At 45.3% G+C, this 17,341-nt stretch overlaps 2 protein-coding genes across 2 annotated transcripts; one reads left to right on the forward strand and one right to left on the reverse strand.

Annotated features, from left to right (window-relative positions):
* The first annotated feature begins 4,808 nt into the window (after positions 1–4,808).
* Positions 4,809–5,492, forward strand: LOC119314953 (agamous-like MADS-box protein AGL80). Its single transcript, XM_037589634.1, has one exon. The coding sequence runs from the start codon at positions 4,809–4,811 to the stop codon at positions 5,490–5,492; it is 684 nt and encodes a 227-aa protein (XP_037445531.1).
* Positions 5,493–11,216: 5,724 nt separating this feature from the next.
* LOC119319300 (dihydrolipoyllysine-residue acetyltransferase component 3 of pyruvate dehydrogenase complex, mitochondrial-like) lies at positions 11,217–12,797 on the reverse strand. The gene is made up of 6 exons (XM_037593788.1): positions 12,733–12,797; positions 12,583–12,649; positions 12,412–12,507; positions 12,234–12,336; positions 11,700–11,795; positions 11,217–11,612 (listed from the first exon to the last, which is right to left on the reverse strand). Exons 1-6 carry the CDS (start codon positions 12,750–12,752, stop codon positions 11,542–11,544), a joined length of 453 nt encoding a protein of 150 aa, XP_037449685.1. The 5' UTR covers positions 12,753–12,797; the 3' UTR covers positions 11,217–11,541.
* Positions 12,798–17,341: the final 4,544 nt, after the last annotated feature.

Genomic DNA, 17,341 nt, shown 5'->3' on the forward strand with positions numbered 1-17,341 from the left:
GTTATTGAGCTGAGATAACTGATATTTTTGTCAAATGTGCTATCACTGAGTGTAAAATTGTGAACAGTTTATGTACTATTTGTTCTACCTGCTGGGTACCCAATGGGTACAGGTACCCATCGGGTATGGGTATGGATAAAGTTTCATACCCATGGGTACGGGTATGGGCAGAATTTTGTACCTACTGACTATACGGGTATGGGTATGGCATTGCTCTACCCTGCCCATACCCTACCCATTGACATCCTTACCTTGTCACGTGTGCGTGCGGGATCGACGGCCCAATCACAGATTTCTCATCCCCAAATTAGTACCACCTCGTTTATATTATGATTTTGTCCATGCAAATTATAAAAGCTTATTATGACATGAGAAAAAACATATTCTCACGGTGAACCCGACAAAGTCAATCTGTGCTTTATTATTAGGGAGAGATTTGCAATGTTGGATTCCTATTAGGGGGAGTCCCAAGGGCCCCACAAGCTCACATGGCGCGTGATTGCTTGTATCTGCATTGGTATTTCCCCGAAGAGGAGAGGATGATGCAGCACAACAAAGGTAAGTATCTCTCTTAGTTATGAAATCAAGTTTATCAATCCAGTAGGATAACCAAGCAACACTATGTAAACAGCACCTACAAACAGACCACAAAAACTTGCAACCCAACGCGTAAGAGGGGTTGTCAATCCCTCCTCGGTATTGAGATAGATTAAATTGTATGAGATTTGATAAATAGATCTAACTAAAACATAAAATAAAATAAATAAATAAAAATTGCAGCAAGGTATTTTTGGATTTAATATGATAGGAAATAGACCTGGGGGGCGTAGTTTTCACTAGAGGCTTCTCTCGAGAAAATAGCATACAATGGGTAAACAAATTATTGTTGGGCAATTGATAGAAAAGCGAATAATCATGACGATATCCAAGGCAATGATCATGTACATGGCATCACGTCCAATATTAGTAGACCGAAACGGTTCTACATCTATTACTATTACTCCACACATCGACTACTATCCAGCATGCATCTAGTGTATTCAGTTCGTGGAAAAATGGAGTAATGCAATAAGAACGGTCACATGATGTAAACAAGATCTATTCATGTAGGAATAGGCCCTATCTTTTTATCCTTAATAGCAATGATACATGCGTGTCATGTCTCTTTCTATCACTGAGATTGAGCACCGCAAGATCGAACTCATCACAAAGCACCTCTTCCCATGGCAAGAAAAATCAATCTAGTTGGCCGAACCAAACCAAAATTTCGGAGAAGAAATACGAGGCTATAACAATAATGCATAAAAGAGTTCAGCAAAGACTCAAATAATATTCATGGATAGAATTGATCATAAACGCACAATTCATCGAATCCCAACAAACACACTACAAAAAGTCATTACATCAAATAGATCTCCAAGAACATCAAGGAGAACATTGTATTGAAGATCAAAAAGAGAGAAGAAGCCATCGGCTACTAGCTACGGACCCATAGGTTTGTGGTAAACTACTCACGCATCATCCGAGGGAAACAAGGATGATGGAGAACTCCTCAGTGATCGTTGACCCATCCGACAGAGTGCCGAAAAGGCTTCTAGATTAGATCTCATGGTTCTGGAACTTGCGGTGGCGGAAATTGTTTTCTCTCGACTCCCGTAGGGTTTTGGGATTTTAGAGTATTTATAGAGACAGAGGTCGGTGGAGTGGGTGCCTGTGGGCTCCACTGCCCACCAGGCCGTGCCCTGGTGCCTAGTGGGCCCCATAGGCCCCCTCTGGTGCACTTCTTGGGCCTCCTGGGTGTCTTCTGGGCAGAAAAAATTCTCCAAAAAGTTTTGTGGCATTTGGACTCCGTTTGGTATTGATATTCTGCGAAGTAAAAAAATAGCAAAAAACAGCAAGTGGCACTGTGCACTATGTCAATAGGTTGGTCCCAAAAAAATATAAAGTTGCTAGTAAATGAATATAAAACATCCAAAGTTGATAATATAACAGCAGGAAACAATAAAAAATCATAGATACATTCAAGACATGTAAGCGTGCCCTAGGGTGGCGTGCCCCCTGAGCTTGTGGGCCCCCTAGGCACCTTCTGGCTCCCCCTTGAAGCTTCCTGGGTCTCCTTCTGTCGGTTGAGAACGACACCTATGGGATCACAGAATCCCTACTACGGTTAGCGGGGCGCGGGGTCATGAGAAGAGCGGATCTAACAGGTAGCACACGGTTCGTTTATCCAGGTTCGGGCCGCGAGGATGCGTAAAACCCTACTATTGCTTTGGTGGATTGTATATTTGTGTTCTTGAGCTAGCTATGGGGCGTGAGGAGCTCCAAAAAGCCGAATCCTCCTTCTGGTCGCCGCGGTCCTCCTTTTATAGAAAAAGGGGTTGCCACAATGGCACACAGGAGGTGGAAAGGGTACAGCGATGCGAGGTTATCCCTCGCATTACATGACAGGCGCATTTAATGCGTCTTGCTTAGGTGTCCTTGCTTTATCGGGGACGGGGGGAGAGATCTGTCTCGTCCGTCGCCGCTCCTTCTTGTGTCGACACGCGCCCTGGCCAGCGACGCCTGCAATGCCACGTAGGTAGGCAGGCAGGTGAAGTGGCGCAGTGGTGGGTCTTCACGAAGATCTGCATGCCGCCACGCAGGTGCCTGCCCAGCTGGTTGGGTCGGCAGCTACATGCATGCGGTGGTGGAGGTTTAGTCGGCGTGGGCCTGATGGTGGCCCTGCGGGTGTCCTCGGTAAGGGCCTTGCAGGGGCCCCGGCAAGGGCCTTGCCGGGGCGCCCGCTGTCATCCCCGGCGAGGCGCTTGCCGGGGGCCTTGTGGTCTTCCTCGGCTAGGATCCCGCCAAGGGTTGTCGTCTCCTTAGTGCGTATCTGATCTTGAATGTCTTCACAAAGATCTGCATGCCGCCACGGGGGTGTCTCCCGAATCCTTGCCCTTTGGGGGCAGTGGACTCAAGGGTGATTTGCTCCGTAGGCGCGGGACGAGTCGCCGCGGCAAGGGTCTTGCCAGGGCTGCTAGAACTGTCTCCTAGCAAGGATCTTGCCGGGGGAGTCTGCTTCGTCCCATTTGCTCTTTGTGGTCTTGGCCTTGGCGTCGTAGTTCTCTTGAGCTTCGGTCTTACCCTGGCTCACCTTCCTTGCCTTGCTTGGTGTGGCGGTGCCCGTGGCTCAGACTGCCCATGCACAGTTATAGGGGTACAGAAAGTGTACCCCTATTTTTGTACACCGACAGGTTCCTTCCATAAAAAATAGTCGTAAATTTTTATTGTGATTGACTTTGTTTGGTATGCTTTTTCTGCCAAATGAAAAATATTTTTAAAAATAGGAACTTGCACTGGGCACTATATTAATATGTTAGTCCATAAAAATGTTATAAAAGTGCATCAAAACCATACAAGATTGATGTAGATATAGAATGAATACTTCATAAATTATAGATACATTCGAGACGTGTCAATTCCCATGTGCAATTCCTTTTGCTTCGCCATGCTTTTGAAAAATCCTGTGGTAAGATATATTGGTATCCCTGTGAGTCAAACACATGCTTACTATACCAGTCTTTGTGTTACCGGTTTTGTTCTTTTTTCTCATTCTCGTATTTTGGCATCCACGTGAACAAATCATGTTGTGTCTAGCCAGACAATGATGGATACTGTCACACCTAGAGGGCCCTAAGACTATCTCTCCTCATTGTAGGAGCAAATCGCCTATTACACCTAGAGATATATCTAGTCCATCATCATAGGTTTTTCATAAACCTATAAGTTGTTGTTATGATCACCCTATTACAGTTGACGTTAGAACAACCGAAAAGTGCATCGACCAGTATGGAGTGACTCGATACTCTCATGGTCTAAGGAATTATGGATACATTAACTTCCCATGTTATGACTATTGACTTATGACAAAATCATCTCCTAGTACAAAATCCAACTTGGGTCAATTCAACACAAGTGTTCTTCTAACATCGTGCCCTCAATATTGCTGGCACGATCGTTTAGAAAAATAGAACCATCATGCAACACTTGAACTAGTCCTAGAGGCAAGACAAGGAATCTATTTTAACGTTTATATTTTTACACGTTCATATGAGTTTTCCTCTTAGCCTCTTAGTTATTGTAGACTCGAGAGCCATAGTAGTTATAGCACGGAACGTAAACATTTGTCATAAACTTGGAAATAAATAATACAATTATTATTGCCTCTAGGCTATTTTTTCAACATCATTATCAAGGCAAATACATATGCGATACAAACATAATCATTTGCAGACGGTCAAGGAAAAATGTCCTTCAAATAGTTAGCTTAAGTTCCGGCCTGCAGTTTGTCTGTGCGCCAATGGCGCAACAGGTCATCTAGTAGGAGTGATACTTCATGGATATTTCCTTAACATTTTCAAAAAGGAATGGACACTCGATGTGATTATCTATATATTCAATAAACATTCAACTTAGGATAACATTAAATTAAAAAATTGGCAATATCTTGCTAAAATAGGAATGTCCTACTAGTAAAGATGCATGTAGAAACCTTCCATATATGTTCTCCTTAGATCTACAAGAAATTTCGTATTGATTGACGAAATCTACGGTTTTAGGAAGTAAATCTAAAATTTTAAATGGACACCAAATTTACAGCTGGCCACAATTAAGATCAGCCTCCAGATCTATCAGATCCTCCATTGGCATGGTTATAGCGTCCTCATCCTCGTAGATCCTCCACTATAAATCCACGCCACATACCTTTGTTTTCAACTCACCCAAACAAGCAATTTTCCTTCATTTGCAGATTTTTCCCTCACTTGACAATGGCTCGCAAGAAGGTGGCCCTTCGGTACATCCGCAATAACTCGGCGCGGCGCAATGCCTTGAAGAAGCACACTAAGATCCTGATGAAGAAGGCAGGCGAGGTGGCCGCCATGCCCGATGCTAAGGCATGTGTGGTCGTGTATGGCGAGGGCATGGCGGTGCCAGAGGTGTTCCCATCCCATGGCGAGGCAGTGGCTATCCTGAATCAGTTCAAGAGAATGCAAGAGGCGGCACGGCTAAAGAAGACGATGGACCAAGAGAGCATCCTCCGTGAGCGTATCGTACAGCTCCAAGAGCAGGTCCAGAAGGCTAGACGCGAGGAGCAGGACCAGCACACCAAGATTCTCCTGTATAAGGCCTTAAAAAGTGGCCACTTCCCAGACAACATCGAGGAGCTCACAGCCCTGGGCTCGAAGGTGGACTCTATACTCAAGAGCCTGAGTGAATGCACCACAAAAATGAGTGGGCAGCCACCAGTCGACCAAGCCCAGGTACCATACGTCACCAATGGCAGGGGCATGGGGCCTCCAATTATGTATCAGGCACCACCACAGCAACAGGAGGGTTGTCTTAACACTATGAGGTTCGAAAGGGCCCCTACCACCGTGATCTACGATGGTGACAATACTTGTGGCTATGACGGCAACAACGATGTCTTCTCTCGTGGCCACATGAATATGTAAGCTGGTAGATGAACTCTACATGTAGCGCATGACTAGCTACATGGTCCTCATCTCTTTAATTTTAGTTTTGGCATGGCCAATAAGATGCATGGATGGCATCGTCAATAAGATGAGACATTTGGTCTCAATCTTGCTCTTTGAGCAAAGACAATTTTATTTTACTCTTTTAAATTTTTATTATGGATATCCCCCATGCTCTATTTGTTTTATCAGTTGGTTGCAACTTTTAGGTTGTACCTACTCTTTATGTCAACATATTTTGTCAAGCATGCTTTTGCTCGAGCAAAATGATTTTTTTCCTCTTAGTATTGCATCAAACGATCCAACCATGCATGAAGTGCTACCTCCCAGTTTTGGCATACCTTGATGCACATCGCCTATACAAAACCATAATGATTCTAGGAAAACTAGAGCACATTAATTGTTTGATGCAAAAAGTCTCATGTACTAAAAGATTTATGATGCTACATTTCATTTTAAGAAAATGTAGGTATGACATTGAGCGCCAGGATAATGGCTTCTACATCCTCAATATTTTTTGGCAAGTTTCAAAACCAGGTGATTGTGTCAACCAGTTTCATCATCAATCGGGTCTCGGGCCACCCCTGAGAGGGCATTGTGTTTGAACTATACTCAAGCTACTATGAGAACCCCGAACTCTATCGGGTGCATGTTGTGATAGAACATCGTACATATGAATCCACTCCGGGCATTGGTGTGATAACCCACAAGTATAGGAGATCAATTGTAGTTTTTTCGATAAATAAGAGTGTCAAACCCAAGGAGGAGCCAAAGGTAGAATTTATATTCCCTCCAAGTTCTATCGACCACCGATACAACTCTACACACACTTAACATTTGGTTTACGTAGAACAAGAAAAAAAATTAGTAGTACTTTGTAGTGTAAAGGGATAGGTTTACAAGATAATAAAGAACATGAAAATAAAAGTTAGGTGTTGTTTTACTAAAAGTACAATTAGGTTAGTATAGCGAGTGTGGAAAAGTGGTGGTAGGATTTGCGGAATTGTCCCTAAAGCAATTGGCTAAGTTACTAGACTGATAGCAAGTTTTTATGTGGGAGAGGCCACCGCTAGCATGTCATCCCTTACTTGGAATTCTATGCACTTATGATTGGAACAATTAGCAAGCATCCGCAACTACTAAAGTTCATTAAGGCAAAACCCAACCATAGCATTAAGATATATTGGTCCCCCTTCAGTCTTGCCCTCCAATGCATAGTCCTATCAACATACAACTAACCCTAAGGTCTGATCCACACGCGCGTTCATATGATGAGCACCAAAGGACAGCAACATAACCGCAAGCAAATTAAACCAATCATAGCAATTCACCAATTACCTCAATGGACAACAAAAATCTACTCAAACATCATAGGATGGCAACACGTCAATAGATAATAATATGAAGCATAAAGCACCATGTTAAAATACGGGTACCGCGGGTTGCGGGAGAGTGAACCGCTAAATATAGATGAGGGAAGGTGATGGAGGTGTTGATGAAGATGACGGGGTTGTTGGAGTAGATCGCTGTCACGCGAACACGATGATTGCCCCGGCGGTGTTCCGGTGCCGCTAGGAGAGAGGGGAGAGAGCCCCCCTACTTCTTCTTCTTCTTCTTTGCCCTCCCCCCTAGATGGGAGGAGGATTCCCCCTCTGGTCCTTGGCCTCCATGGCTCCCAGATGGCAGGAGCCCCCCTCCCCCCGAGATTGGATCTCTCTCTCTCCGCTCTCTTCTGTTTTTTCGTTCGTGTTTTCTGGCCCTTCGCCATTTCTTAAATTCCCGGAGATCCTTAACTCCGATTGGGCTGAAATGTTAACACAATTTTCTTCCAGATATTATCTTTCTTGCGGCAAAAGAAGGGCACCAACCACCTTATAGAGGGCCCACAAGCCTGCCAGGCACGCCCTAGGTAGGGGGGCATGCCCCATGGGCTTGTGGCCCCCTCGAGCATCATCTTGCATTGATTCTTTTCCCAAAAATCATATATATTCCAAAATAAATCTCGGCAAATTTTTATTATGCTTGGACTTCGTTTGATATGGATATTCTGCAAAACAAAAAAACATATAACAAACAGGCATTGGGCACTGGATTAATATATTAGTCCTAAAAATAATATAAAATATTGCCAAAAGTATATGAAAGTTGTAGAGTAATGGAATGAAACAATCAAAAATTATAGATACGACGGAGACGTATCATGGTGCACCTCAATGTGCAAGTCATTCCATGGAGGTACTTGCTAGAGAGGTGGGAAGAAGTAACAAGAACAAACATGGATGGCGTTGTGGACCTTCTCAGCTTTGGACTCCCCTCAAAAACTGAGGGTGTAATACACCAGGGTGCTCCATAGGGAGCTCGACAGCATAGCTACCACGAGGTCCGGAGGGCCTGCCAAGGAGTTAGTGACAGGAGGGAGCTCGGAGGGCTGGATAGGCATTTAAAGGTTTTCTTGGCACCCAAGTCAACACGGTGATGGCCAAGATTGGATATGCCTCCTATAAAACCCTAACCACCACCGTGTATATAGGTGGAGGCTACGGGACTCTCGATCCCATCTACCTCTGTATCCATCATCCCATCTCCCATTGTAATCCCTTGTACGAGGTATACCCACCCATGAATACAAACACAAAGAAGGATGTAGGGTGTTACTCCTTCCTGGAGGCCCGAACGTCGGTAAACTCTCTGTGTAACCTACGATCTAGTACTTCCGGACATGTTTGCTACCCTACCGTGGGTGTAGTTTGGACTATCCACTGTCAGTTGGCGCGCCAGGCATAGGCTACGTTGGTCGGAGAATGAACCCATATCGGCTAATTATACATGCCCGACGACTTCATGTTGAGCAAGACCTTCACCTTTGGCTCCTTCGAGCTTGAGGTCGGCGATTGAGGGTTGCTCTACGATGTGATGCCCCCTCCCGTCATCGACTACATCCACTTCGGGAACATCGAGTTCCTGTTCAACCAGCACGCCGACACCATAGCCATCCACGCCTCTCCATAAGTAGTTGCGAAAAGGCGCATGAAGCTAAGTCAGCCTCGAGGTGGCTGGACCTTCATGAACCCAACGGCCCACCCAAACAATTGATATCAACGTGATCTTCCCGGCCGTGGAAACGCACTGGCCTCAGAAGCTCTCCCGGCGCGGGGTCTACGTGACCGTGTTGACCCCAACCGACCTTAAGGAGTGGTCTGATGCCACAATCTCCTTCGATCGTGCTGATCATCCGACCTACGTCCCCGCCCTAGTAAGTTTTCCTTGGTGCTAGATCCGATCGACAGGGGCTTCTATCTCCCATGGGCCTGATGGATGGCAGCAGCAGCCTCAACATCTTCTTCCTCGACACCCTGGCCAAGATGGGGAATTCCTTCTCTACCCTGCAGCCCTCACCCATCGGCTTCCACGGGTTCGTACCGAGATATACGCTCCAATATTTGTACTAATGACTCATGAATCCACAAGAAATTGGGCTATACATGGACTAAATCAAGCACATATATGGGCAAAGAGGAGATAAGAGGAGCCAAGTGGGAGGCACAACAAGTGCACCAGAGTGCAAGATGGCATCTCATATGACTGCACATGCTTGTATGTGCGGTTGTATGAGGTGTCCACGGCACCGTCTTGTCCAGCCCTACAACTATTATTAAAGGGCCAACACCAGAATCAGATTAGAACAACTCGCAATCATAGAGAGACGCCGCAACTCCATCTTCATCATCAGGAGTATCCATAAACCCTAGTCACCGCCATTTCCATCTCCATAGCCATAGCCACCTCCATCATCATCACAACAGCATTCATCCCCAAGTTTGCCACACCTTGTAATCGTGTATCGCATCGGGCAATTATTGTAATACCATATTATCAATCATTCATTCATGTTGATGTGTTCTTCAATGGTTTCTTCTTGCAATCTGATCGCTAAGTGTGAGTGATTCGGTAAGGTCATGGATTGAGGCATAGCCCTACAACCCTATGTAATTGTTGGAGGGGTCAATGGAAGTACTTTGAATTCAGGTCCCGTATGTGTGAAATAAACTTATCTTCTAATTATCTATTGTCTTGTCCGCGTTCTTCGTCCCTGCAGGTACCTAGAATCATAGAGATCGAGCAACGAAGGGGCTAAGGGAAGGAAGACCGTGAAGTGCTATTTTGAACACCCGGTGATAGGAGGGTTAGTATGGTAGCATGGATCATTTCACTGAGGATACAACATGTGTAGTCATTAAACGTCCAATGCTTTTGTCTGAGTCTATCTTAACTATCGAGGCAACCCCACGCGATGGATAGGACCTTTGGTTGGACAACTCACGCTTGATGCAGGGCGCGTTTCGGTCCAGACGTTATTTGGACACATCCTTTAATTGGATACGTCGCAAGCACATCTTGACGGGTATCTTCCAAGACACAAATTAATATCACAATGATCTCATTCGTCAATATACGGTGAATCAAGTCCTCATACCCATGTCTATTTTTGCTATAAGTTTCGCACCAAACTGACCATCGCGTACAAGTTTTATAGGACTGTCAGTGTATTTACCTCTTCCTAAAATCATGCAAAATAGTGAGTCCTCTCCCTAAGTTCGGCGAGAATCATTGGGGATTCTACCGCGAGCTGCACGAAGCCATCGGTTAGCACAACGTCCTTGAAATTCTGAATCATCGCAATGAAGCCGATACACCGTGCCTTGAGCTCGGCGCAGTTGTGCGTCTCGGCCAAGCGTAGCATGTCGACGACTGAGTCGACAGAGACACGGTGCTCAGCAGCCTATGGGTGCACTCGAGCTTGAGGCCGTCAAGCGCGAACCGGTCGGCCGCGGCGAGGAGACGTTCCAACACCTCCATGTTGGGGGGCTCGCCGTCGGCGTCGTCCGGCAGGGTGTCAGTGTAGATGAACCGGAGCATTGCTCCAAAGGTCTCGGGCTCGATGTCCTCCAGAGCGATGGGGAAGGAGGAGGAGGAGGACTCGAGCATGCCGCCGAAGAGCTGCGCCTCTGCGCGGTGGGCGTGGAAGGTCTCGCCGGCGACCTCAAAGGTGACGTCGGTCCAGGCGCCACGGTCGAGCAGGCGGCCGAGCTGGTTCGACAAGGAAGCGTCTCGCGCAACCGTGACCCTCCACATGACAGTCATGTCGTTGACGTTGAATTGGGTGTCGGCGGGGATGAACTCAGGAAACCCGTGGGGACTCCTAAAACCGCGGTCGTCCGGCGAGTAGACGTGCACGCATTGACTGTGGTGGGACGGTGGCGACGATCCGTCGCCGTGCACGGCAAAGGCGTCGAAGGTGGCCATCACGGCATGCGTCGGATGGCTCACGAGCTCGAGGTAGATGGAGGCGAAGCGGGTGAGGGCGGGTACGCGTGGAGCGTCCCCGTACGGGTAGCCAGCAGTGGCCGCCGACGGTGGCCATCGGCGAGTAGACGCGGACCAGGCCCTGGCCCATGGCTCGGTGGCTGTGTGCCTTGGAGCTGATCTCGAACGCCATGAAACCAGAGCTCGACATTGCCGATGGACGGATTGATGCGCTGCGCAGAACCGTGGTGCCTCCGTCGGAATAAATAGGTGGCTTAGCACGCTTGAAATCACAACCGGCTTGATGGAATTGATGGCAAAGACGAACCATTGATGGATTTCTAATCCGTACAGGGTTAGGTAGCTGTTTCTTCCAAGATGACTTATTGTTCCGAACCATTTACTGAGCCTCCTGGTTAAGTTTGCGTGTATATTAGGAAAAATGCAAATCCTATAATCAGGAGTTTCTCTGGCAAAAAATGAGCTCAACAGGCCATGCAAGTCCAACCTACATCGATCAGGTCATTCATGGGAAGAAACAGAAGGTAAAACGAACAGAAGACGTTTCAATCCAAAAAAACAGGTCATCCTGTGTGTTCGCTTGCTGGCTCTGTGCTCTTGACTGTGGGTTCCATGAGACCGCGCCCAGGTTATGTAAAACGGGACAGCACCGTTCTGTGCATTATTCAAGAACTCGACAAGAATAGGCTTCATCCTCCTAACTTTACAGCAACATTGTGGTCGGGTTCTCGATGTAGCCCTTGAACGCTTTCAGGAATTCCGCCCCAATTGCACCTACAGATAAACATCATTATTTGTTGATTTCCCGCCCACATTTCAACTGACTCACGATTTATATTTCACAAAAGATTAAGAGGGTACCATCAATAACCCTGTGATCGCAGCTCATTGTTACTGACATGTAGGAACCAAACTCGTACTGACCATCCGCGCTGCCTGGTATCACCCTCTTCTCAGCTGCTCAAAAAAAAGTATCAGGTAAGCACTGAATAAATCCCTATGGGAGGACTAAGGACATCACAAAATGAATAATGGATCAAAGTAGCAGAAACTAGATCTAACTATGCTACAAAGTAGAATACAGAAACAAAAAGCACAGAACATTAGGACAATGTTCAAGTCCTGCCTACAGAACTAACTGAAGGTTACTCAGAAGTAAGAACGGACTAGGATATAGAATGCCAAAGTAAAGGATCATGCAATTGTCTAGGTCAATGTACTGGGCTTCCAATAGCAGGTTCTGGTAAAAGGTCGACAGGACTATGTTATCCATAACAATGGTAAAATACTGACAAATGCCAAACTGTTATGTACACAATGCAAACTAAGTAGCAACAGCATTTTTGTGGCCAACGTATTGGCAGTACATGACGAAAGTGTAACACGGCTTCTTACCAGAACCAATGGCCAAAATTGCTGACTGAGGAGGATTTATAATAGCACAGAACTGTTTAATTCCAAAAGGACCTCCCAAGTTTGATACTGTGAACGTGCCACCCTGAAACAGAGAACGAAAATGGTCAATGAAAAATGTTGTTGATTTCATACTTATCATCTACTATGCGATAAATACCTCGTAATCTTGTGGTTTTAAGCTGTTATCCCTTGCTCTTTGAGCCAACTGCTTCACCTCCTCACCGATTGTACCAAGTCCCTTCTTGTCTGCATCCTGCACCACAAGTAATAAGTTAAGAGAACGGGGGAAAATGCACAAAACCGAACTAGCTAGCTTTGACTAGCTTACCCTAACTACTGGAACAAACAATCCATGCTCAGTTTGTACAGCTACATTTATGTTCACATTGTGGTATCTGCATGAGATGTACATTTGTCATATCACATTTCTTGCCAATATAATTTGAGTGACAGGTATAAATGCTCCGTAGGAACTCACTGGCGAATAAAATCATTCATCCAAGAACTGTTGCACTCAGGGACCTTTCGAAGAGCCAAGGCTGCAGCCTGCGCAGAACGTAGAGGTAAATTTAAAACTGGAGATCACAGAATCCACATGAGCCCAATACGACTTACAAGGCAACAACGTACGTATAAGAACCGGTGAGTACCTTGATAACAAGGTTGTTAATAGATATCTTCTTTCCACCAGATGCTTCCTGCAGTGGGTTCAGTTCCCCTCGTAACCTGTAGCACAACAAAATGAAAAACTCTTCTTTAGACAAAAGTTCGGTACTAAAATTATCCACTGCAAGTTTTACAAAATCAGGCCTGAAACATACTTGATAAGTTTGTCGACACGTGTGTCAACTGTCAAGTAGTAATGTGGGATGGTTTGATTAGAAGCTAGGAGGCGGTTTGCAGTAACCTGAAAAGAATAAGAGTTAAAACACTACAAGGCAGATAGGATCAACGAAAAAAAGTCTCAGCGGCATTTTTCAATGCTGAAACAGGGTAAAAATAGAAACTGGCACTGGGCTCTGGGTTAATAGGTTAGTCCCAAAAATGATATAAAACTGTATAATAAAGCTCATAAACATTCAAAATAGTAGATAATATAGCATGGAGCAATCAAAAATTATAGATACGTTGGAGACGTATCACGCACCAGCCCATTAGGGGTTGGTTCCCACGCCACTTCAGCCCATGGGGCCCTCCGGGATAGGTGGCCCCACCCGGTGGACCCCCGGGACCCTTCTGGTGGTCCCGATATAATACCGGTGACCCCCCGAAACTCTCCCGGTGGCCGAAACTGGACTTCCTATATATAAATCTTTACCTCCGGGCCATTCCGGAACTCCTCGTGACGTCCCGGATCTCATCCGGGACTCCGAACAACTTTCAATTAACCGCATACTAATATCTCTACAACTCTAGTGTCACCGAACCTTAAGTGTGTAGACCCTACGGGTTCGGGAGACACGTAGACATGATCGAGATAACTCTCCGGTCAATAACCAACAGCGGGATCTGGATACCCATGTTGGCTCCCACATGCTCCACGATAATCTCATCGAATGAATCACGATGTCAAGGATTCAATCAATCCCGTATACAATTCCCTTTGTCTATCAGTATGATACTTGCCCGAGATTCGATCATCGGTATACCGATACCTTGTTCAATCTCGTTACGGCAAGTCTATTTACTCGTTCCCGTAACACATCATCCCGTGAGCAACTCCTTGTTCACATTGAGCTCATTATGATGATGTCCTACCGAGTGGGCCCAGAGATACCTCTCCGTCATACGGAGTGATAAATCTCAGTCTCGATTCGTGCCAACCCAACAGATACTTTCGGGGATACCCGTAGTGTACATTTATAGCCACCCAGTTATGTTGTGACGTTTGGCACACCCAAAGTACCCTTATGATATCCGAGAGTTGCACAATCTCATGGTCTAAGGAAAGGATACTCGACATTAGAAAAGCTTTAGCAGACGAACTACACGATCTTGTGATATGCTTAGGATTGGGTCTTGTCAATCACATCATTATCCTAATGATCTGATCCCGGTATCAGTGACATCCTATGTCCATTGTTAGGAAACCGTAACCATCTATTGATCAACGAGCTAGTCAACTAGAGGCTCACTAGGGACATGTTGTGGTCTATGTATTTACACATGTATTACGATTTCTGGATAACACAATTATAGCATGAACAATAGACAATTATCATGAACAAGGAAATATAATAATAACCATTTTATTATTGCCTCTAGGGCATATTTCCAACAATCTCCCACTTGCACCAGAGTCAATAACCTAGTTACATTGTGATGAATCGAACACCCATAGAGTTCTGGTGTTGACCATGCTTTGCACGTGGAAGAGGTTTAGTCAACGGATCTGCGACATTCAGGTCCGTATGCACTTTACATATCTCTATGTCTCCATCTTGAACATTATCATGAATGGAGTTGAAGCGACGCTTGATATGCCGGTCTTCTTGTGAAACCTGGGCTCCTTGGCAAGGGCAATAACTTCAGTGTTGTCACAAAAGAGAGTCATTGGGCCCGACGCATTGGGAATAACTCCTAGGTCAGTAATGAACTCCTTCATCCAGATTGCTTCATGTGCTGCCTTCGAGGCTGCCATGTACTCTGCTTCACATGTAGATCCCGCCATGACGCTTTGCTTGCAACTGCACCAGCTGACTGCCCCACCATTCAAAATATACACGTATCTGGTTTGTGACTTGGAGTCATCCAGATCTGTGTCGAAGCTAGCATCAACGTAACCCTTTACGACGAGCTCTTCATCACCTCCATAAACGAGAAACATGCCGGGCTTACTTTGGTACCTTCCCACCAAACTTACGGCAAGGTTTACATCAGGTCTGGTACACAACATGGCATACATAATAGACCCTATGGCCGAGGCATAGGGGATGGCACTCATCTTTTCTCTATCTTCTGCCGTGGTCGGGCATTGAGCCGTGCTCAGTCTCACACCTTGCAATACAGGCAAGAACCCCTTCTTGGACTGATCCATATTGAACTTCTTCAATATCTTGTCAAGGTACGTGCTTTGTGAAAGACCAATGAGGCGTCTCGATCTATCTCTATAGATCTTGATGCCTAATATGTAAGCAGCTTCTCCAAGGTCCTTCATTGAAAAACACTTATTCAAGTAGGCCTTTATGATTTCCAAGAGTTCTATATCATTTCCCATCAAAAGTATGTCATCCACATATAATATGAGAAATGTTGTAGAGCTCTCACTCACTTTCTTGTAAACACAGGCTTCTCCATAAATCTGCGTAAACCCAAACGCTTTGATCATCTCATCAAAACAAATGTTCCAACTCCGAGATGCTTGCACCAGCCCATAGATCGAGCGTTGGAGCTTGCATACCTTGCCAGGGTTCTTAGGATCGACAAAACCTTCCGGATGCATCATATACAATTCTTCCTTAAGGAAACCATGAAGGAATGTCGTTTTGACGTCCATTTGCCATATCTCATAATCATAGAATGTGGCAATTGCTAACATGATTCGGACAGACTTCAGCTTCGCTACGGGTGAGGTCTCATCGTAGTCAACCCCTTGAACTTGTCGATAACCCTTAGCGACAAGCCGAGCCTTATAGATGGTTACATTACCATCCGCGTCTGTCTTCTTCTTAAAGATCCATTTATTTTCTATGGCTCGCCGATCATCGGGCAAGTCAGTCAAAGTCCATACTTCGTTTTCATACATGGATCCTATCTCGGATTTCATGGCTTCAAGCCATTTGTCAGAATCCGGGCCTGCCATCGCTTCTTCATAGTTTGAAGGTTCACCATTGTCTAACAACATGATTTCCAGGACAGGGTTGCCGTACCACTCTGGTGCGGAACGTGTCCTTGTGGACCTACGAAGTTCAGTAGCAACTTGATCTGAAGTTTCATGATCATCATCATTAACTTCCTCTCTAGTCGGTGCAGGCACCATAGAAACATTTTCTTGAGCTGCGCTACTCTCTGGTTCAAGAGGCAATACTTCATCAAGTTCTACTTTCCTCCCACTTACTTCTTTCGAGAGAAACTCTTTCTCTAGAAAGGATCCATTCTTGGCAACAAAGATCTTGCCTTTGGATCTGAGGTAGAAGGTATACCCAATAGTTTCCTTAGGGTATCCTATGAAGACGCATTTTTCCGATTTGGGTTCGAGCTTTTCAGGTTGAAGTTTCTTGACATAAGCATCGCATCCCCAAACTTTCAGAAACGACAGCTTAGGTTTCTTCCCAAACCACAATTCATACGGTGTCGTCTCAATGGATTTCGACGGAGCCCTATTTAAAGTGAATGTGGCAGTCTCTATAGCATAACCCCAAAATGATAGCGGTAGATCGGTCAGAGACATCATAGATCGCACCATATCCAATAGAGTGCGATTATGACGTTCGGACACACCATTACGCTGAGGTGTTCCAGGCGGTGTGAGTTGTGAAACAATTCCACATTTCCTTAAGTGCGTGCCAAATTCGTGACTCAAATATTCCCCTCCATGATCTGATCGTAAGAACTTTATTTTCCTGTCACGTTGATTCTCAACCTCACTCTGAAATTCCTTGAACTTTTCAAAGGTCTCAGACTTGTGTTTCATCAAGTAGACATGTCAATATCTACTGAAGTCATCAGTGAGGGTGAGGACATAACGATAACCACCATGAGCCTCAACACTCATCGGACCGCACACATCGGTATGCATGATTTCCAATAAGTTGGTTGCTCGCTCCAGTGTTCCGGAGAACGGAGTCTTGGTCATTTTTCCCATGAGGCATGGTTCGCACGTGTCAAATGATTCATAATCAAGAGACTCCAAAAGTCCATCTGCATGGAGTTTCTTCATGCGTTTGAAACCAATGTAACCAAGGCAGCAGTGCCACAAGTATGTGGGACTATCATTATCAACCTTACATCTTTTGGCATTCACACTATGAATATGTGTAACATCACGCTCGAGATTAAATAAGAATAAACCATTAACCAGCGGGGCATGATCATAAAACATGTCTCTCATATAAATAGAACAACCATTATTCTCAGATTTAAATGAG

This window comes from Triticum dicoccoides, chromosome 6A (assembly GCF_002162155.2).
Source record: "Triticum dicoccoides isolate Atlit2015 ecotype Zavitan chromosome 6A, WEW_v2.0, whole genome shotgun sequence".
Taxonomy (NCBI): domain Eukaryota; kingdom Viridiplantae; phylum Streptophyta; class Magnoliopsida; order Poales; family Poaceae; genus Triticum; species Triticum dicoccoides.

What these genes read in the sequence shown, in the direction of transcription:
- LOC119314953 (XM_037589634.1), top strand. Translation starts at nt 4,809, where the DNA reads ATGGCTCGCAAGAAGGTGGCCCTTCGGTACATCCGCAATAACTCGGCG.
- LOC119319300 (XM_037593788.1), bottom strand. Translation starts at nt 12,752, where the DNA reads ATGAATGATTTTATTCGCCA. An exon ending in TGTTTGTTCCAGTAGTTAGG is followed by an intron (nt 12,508 to 12,582) that starts GTAAGCTAGTCA and finishes CTTGTGGTGCAG; the next exon opens with GATGCAGACAAGAAGGGACT. An exon ending in AATTTTGGCCATTGGTTCTG is followed by an intron (nt 11,796 to 12,233) that starts GTAAGAAGCCGT and finishes TTTTTTGAGCAG; the next exon opens with CTGAGAAGAGGGTGATACCA.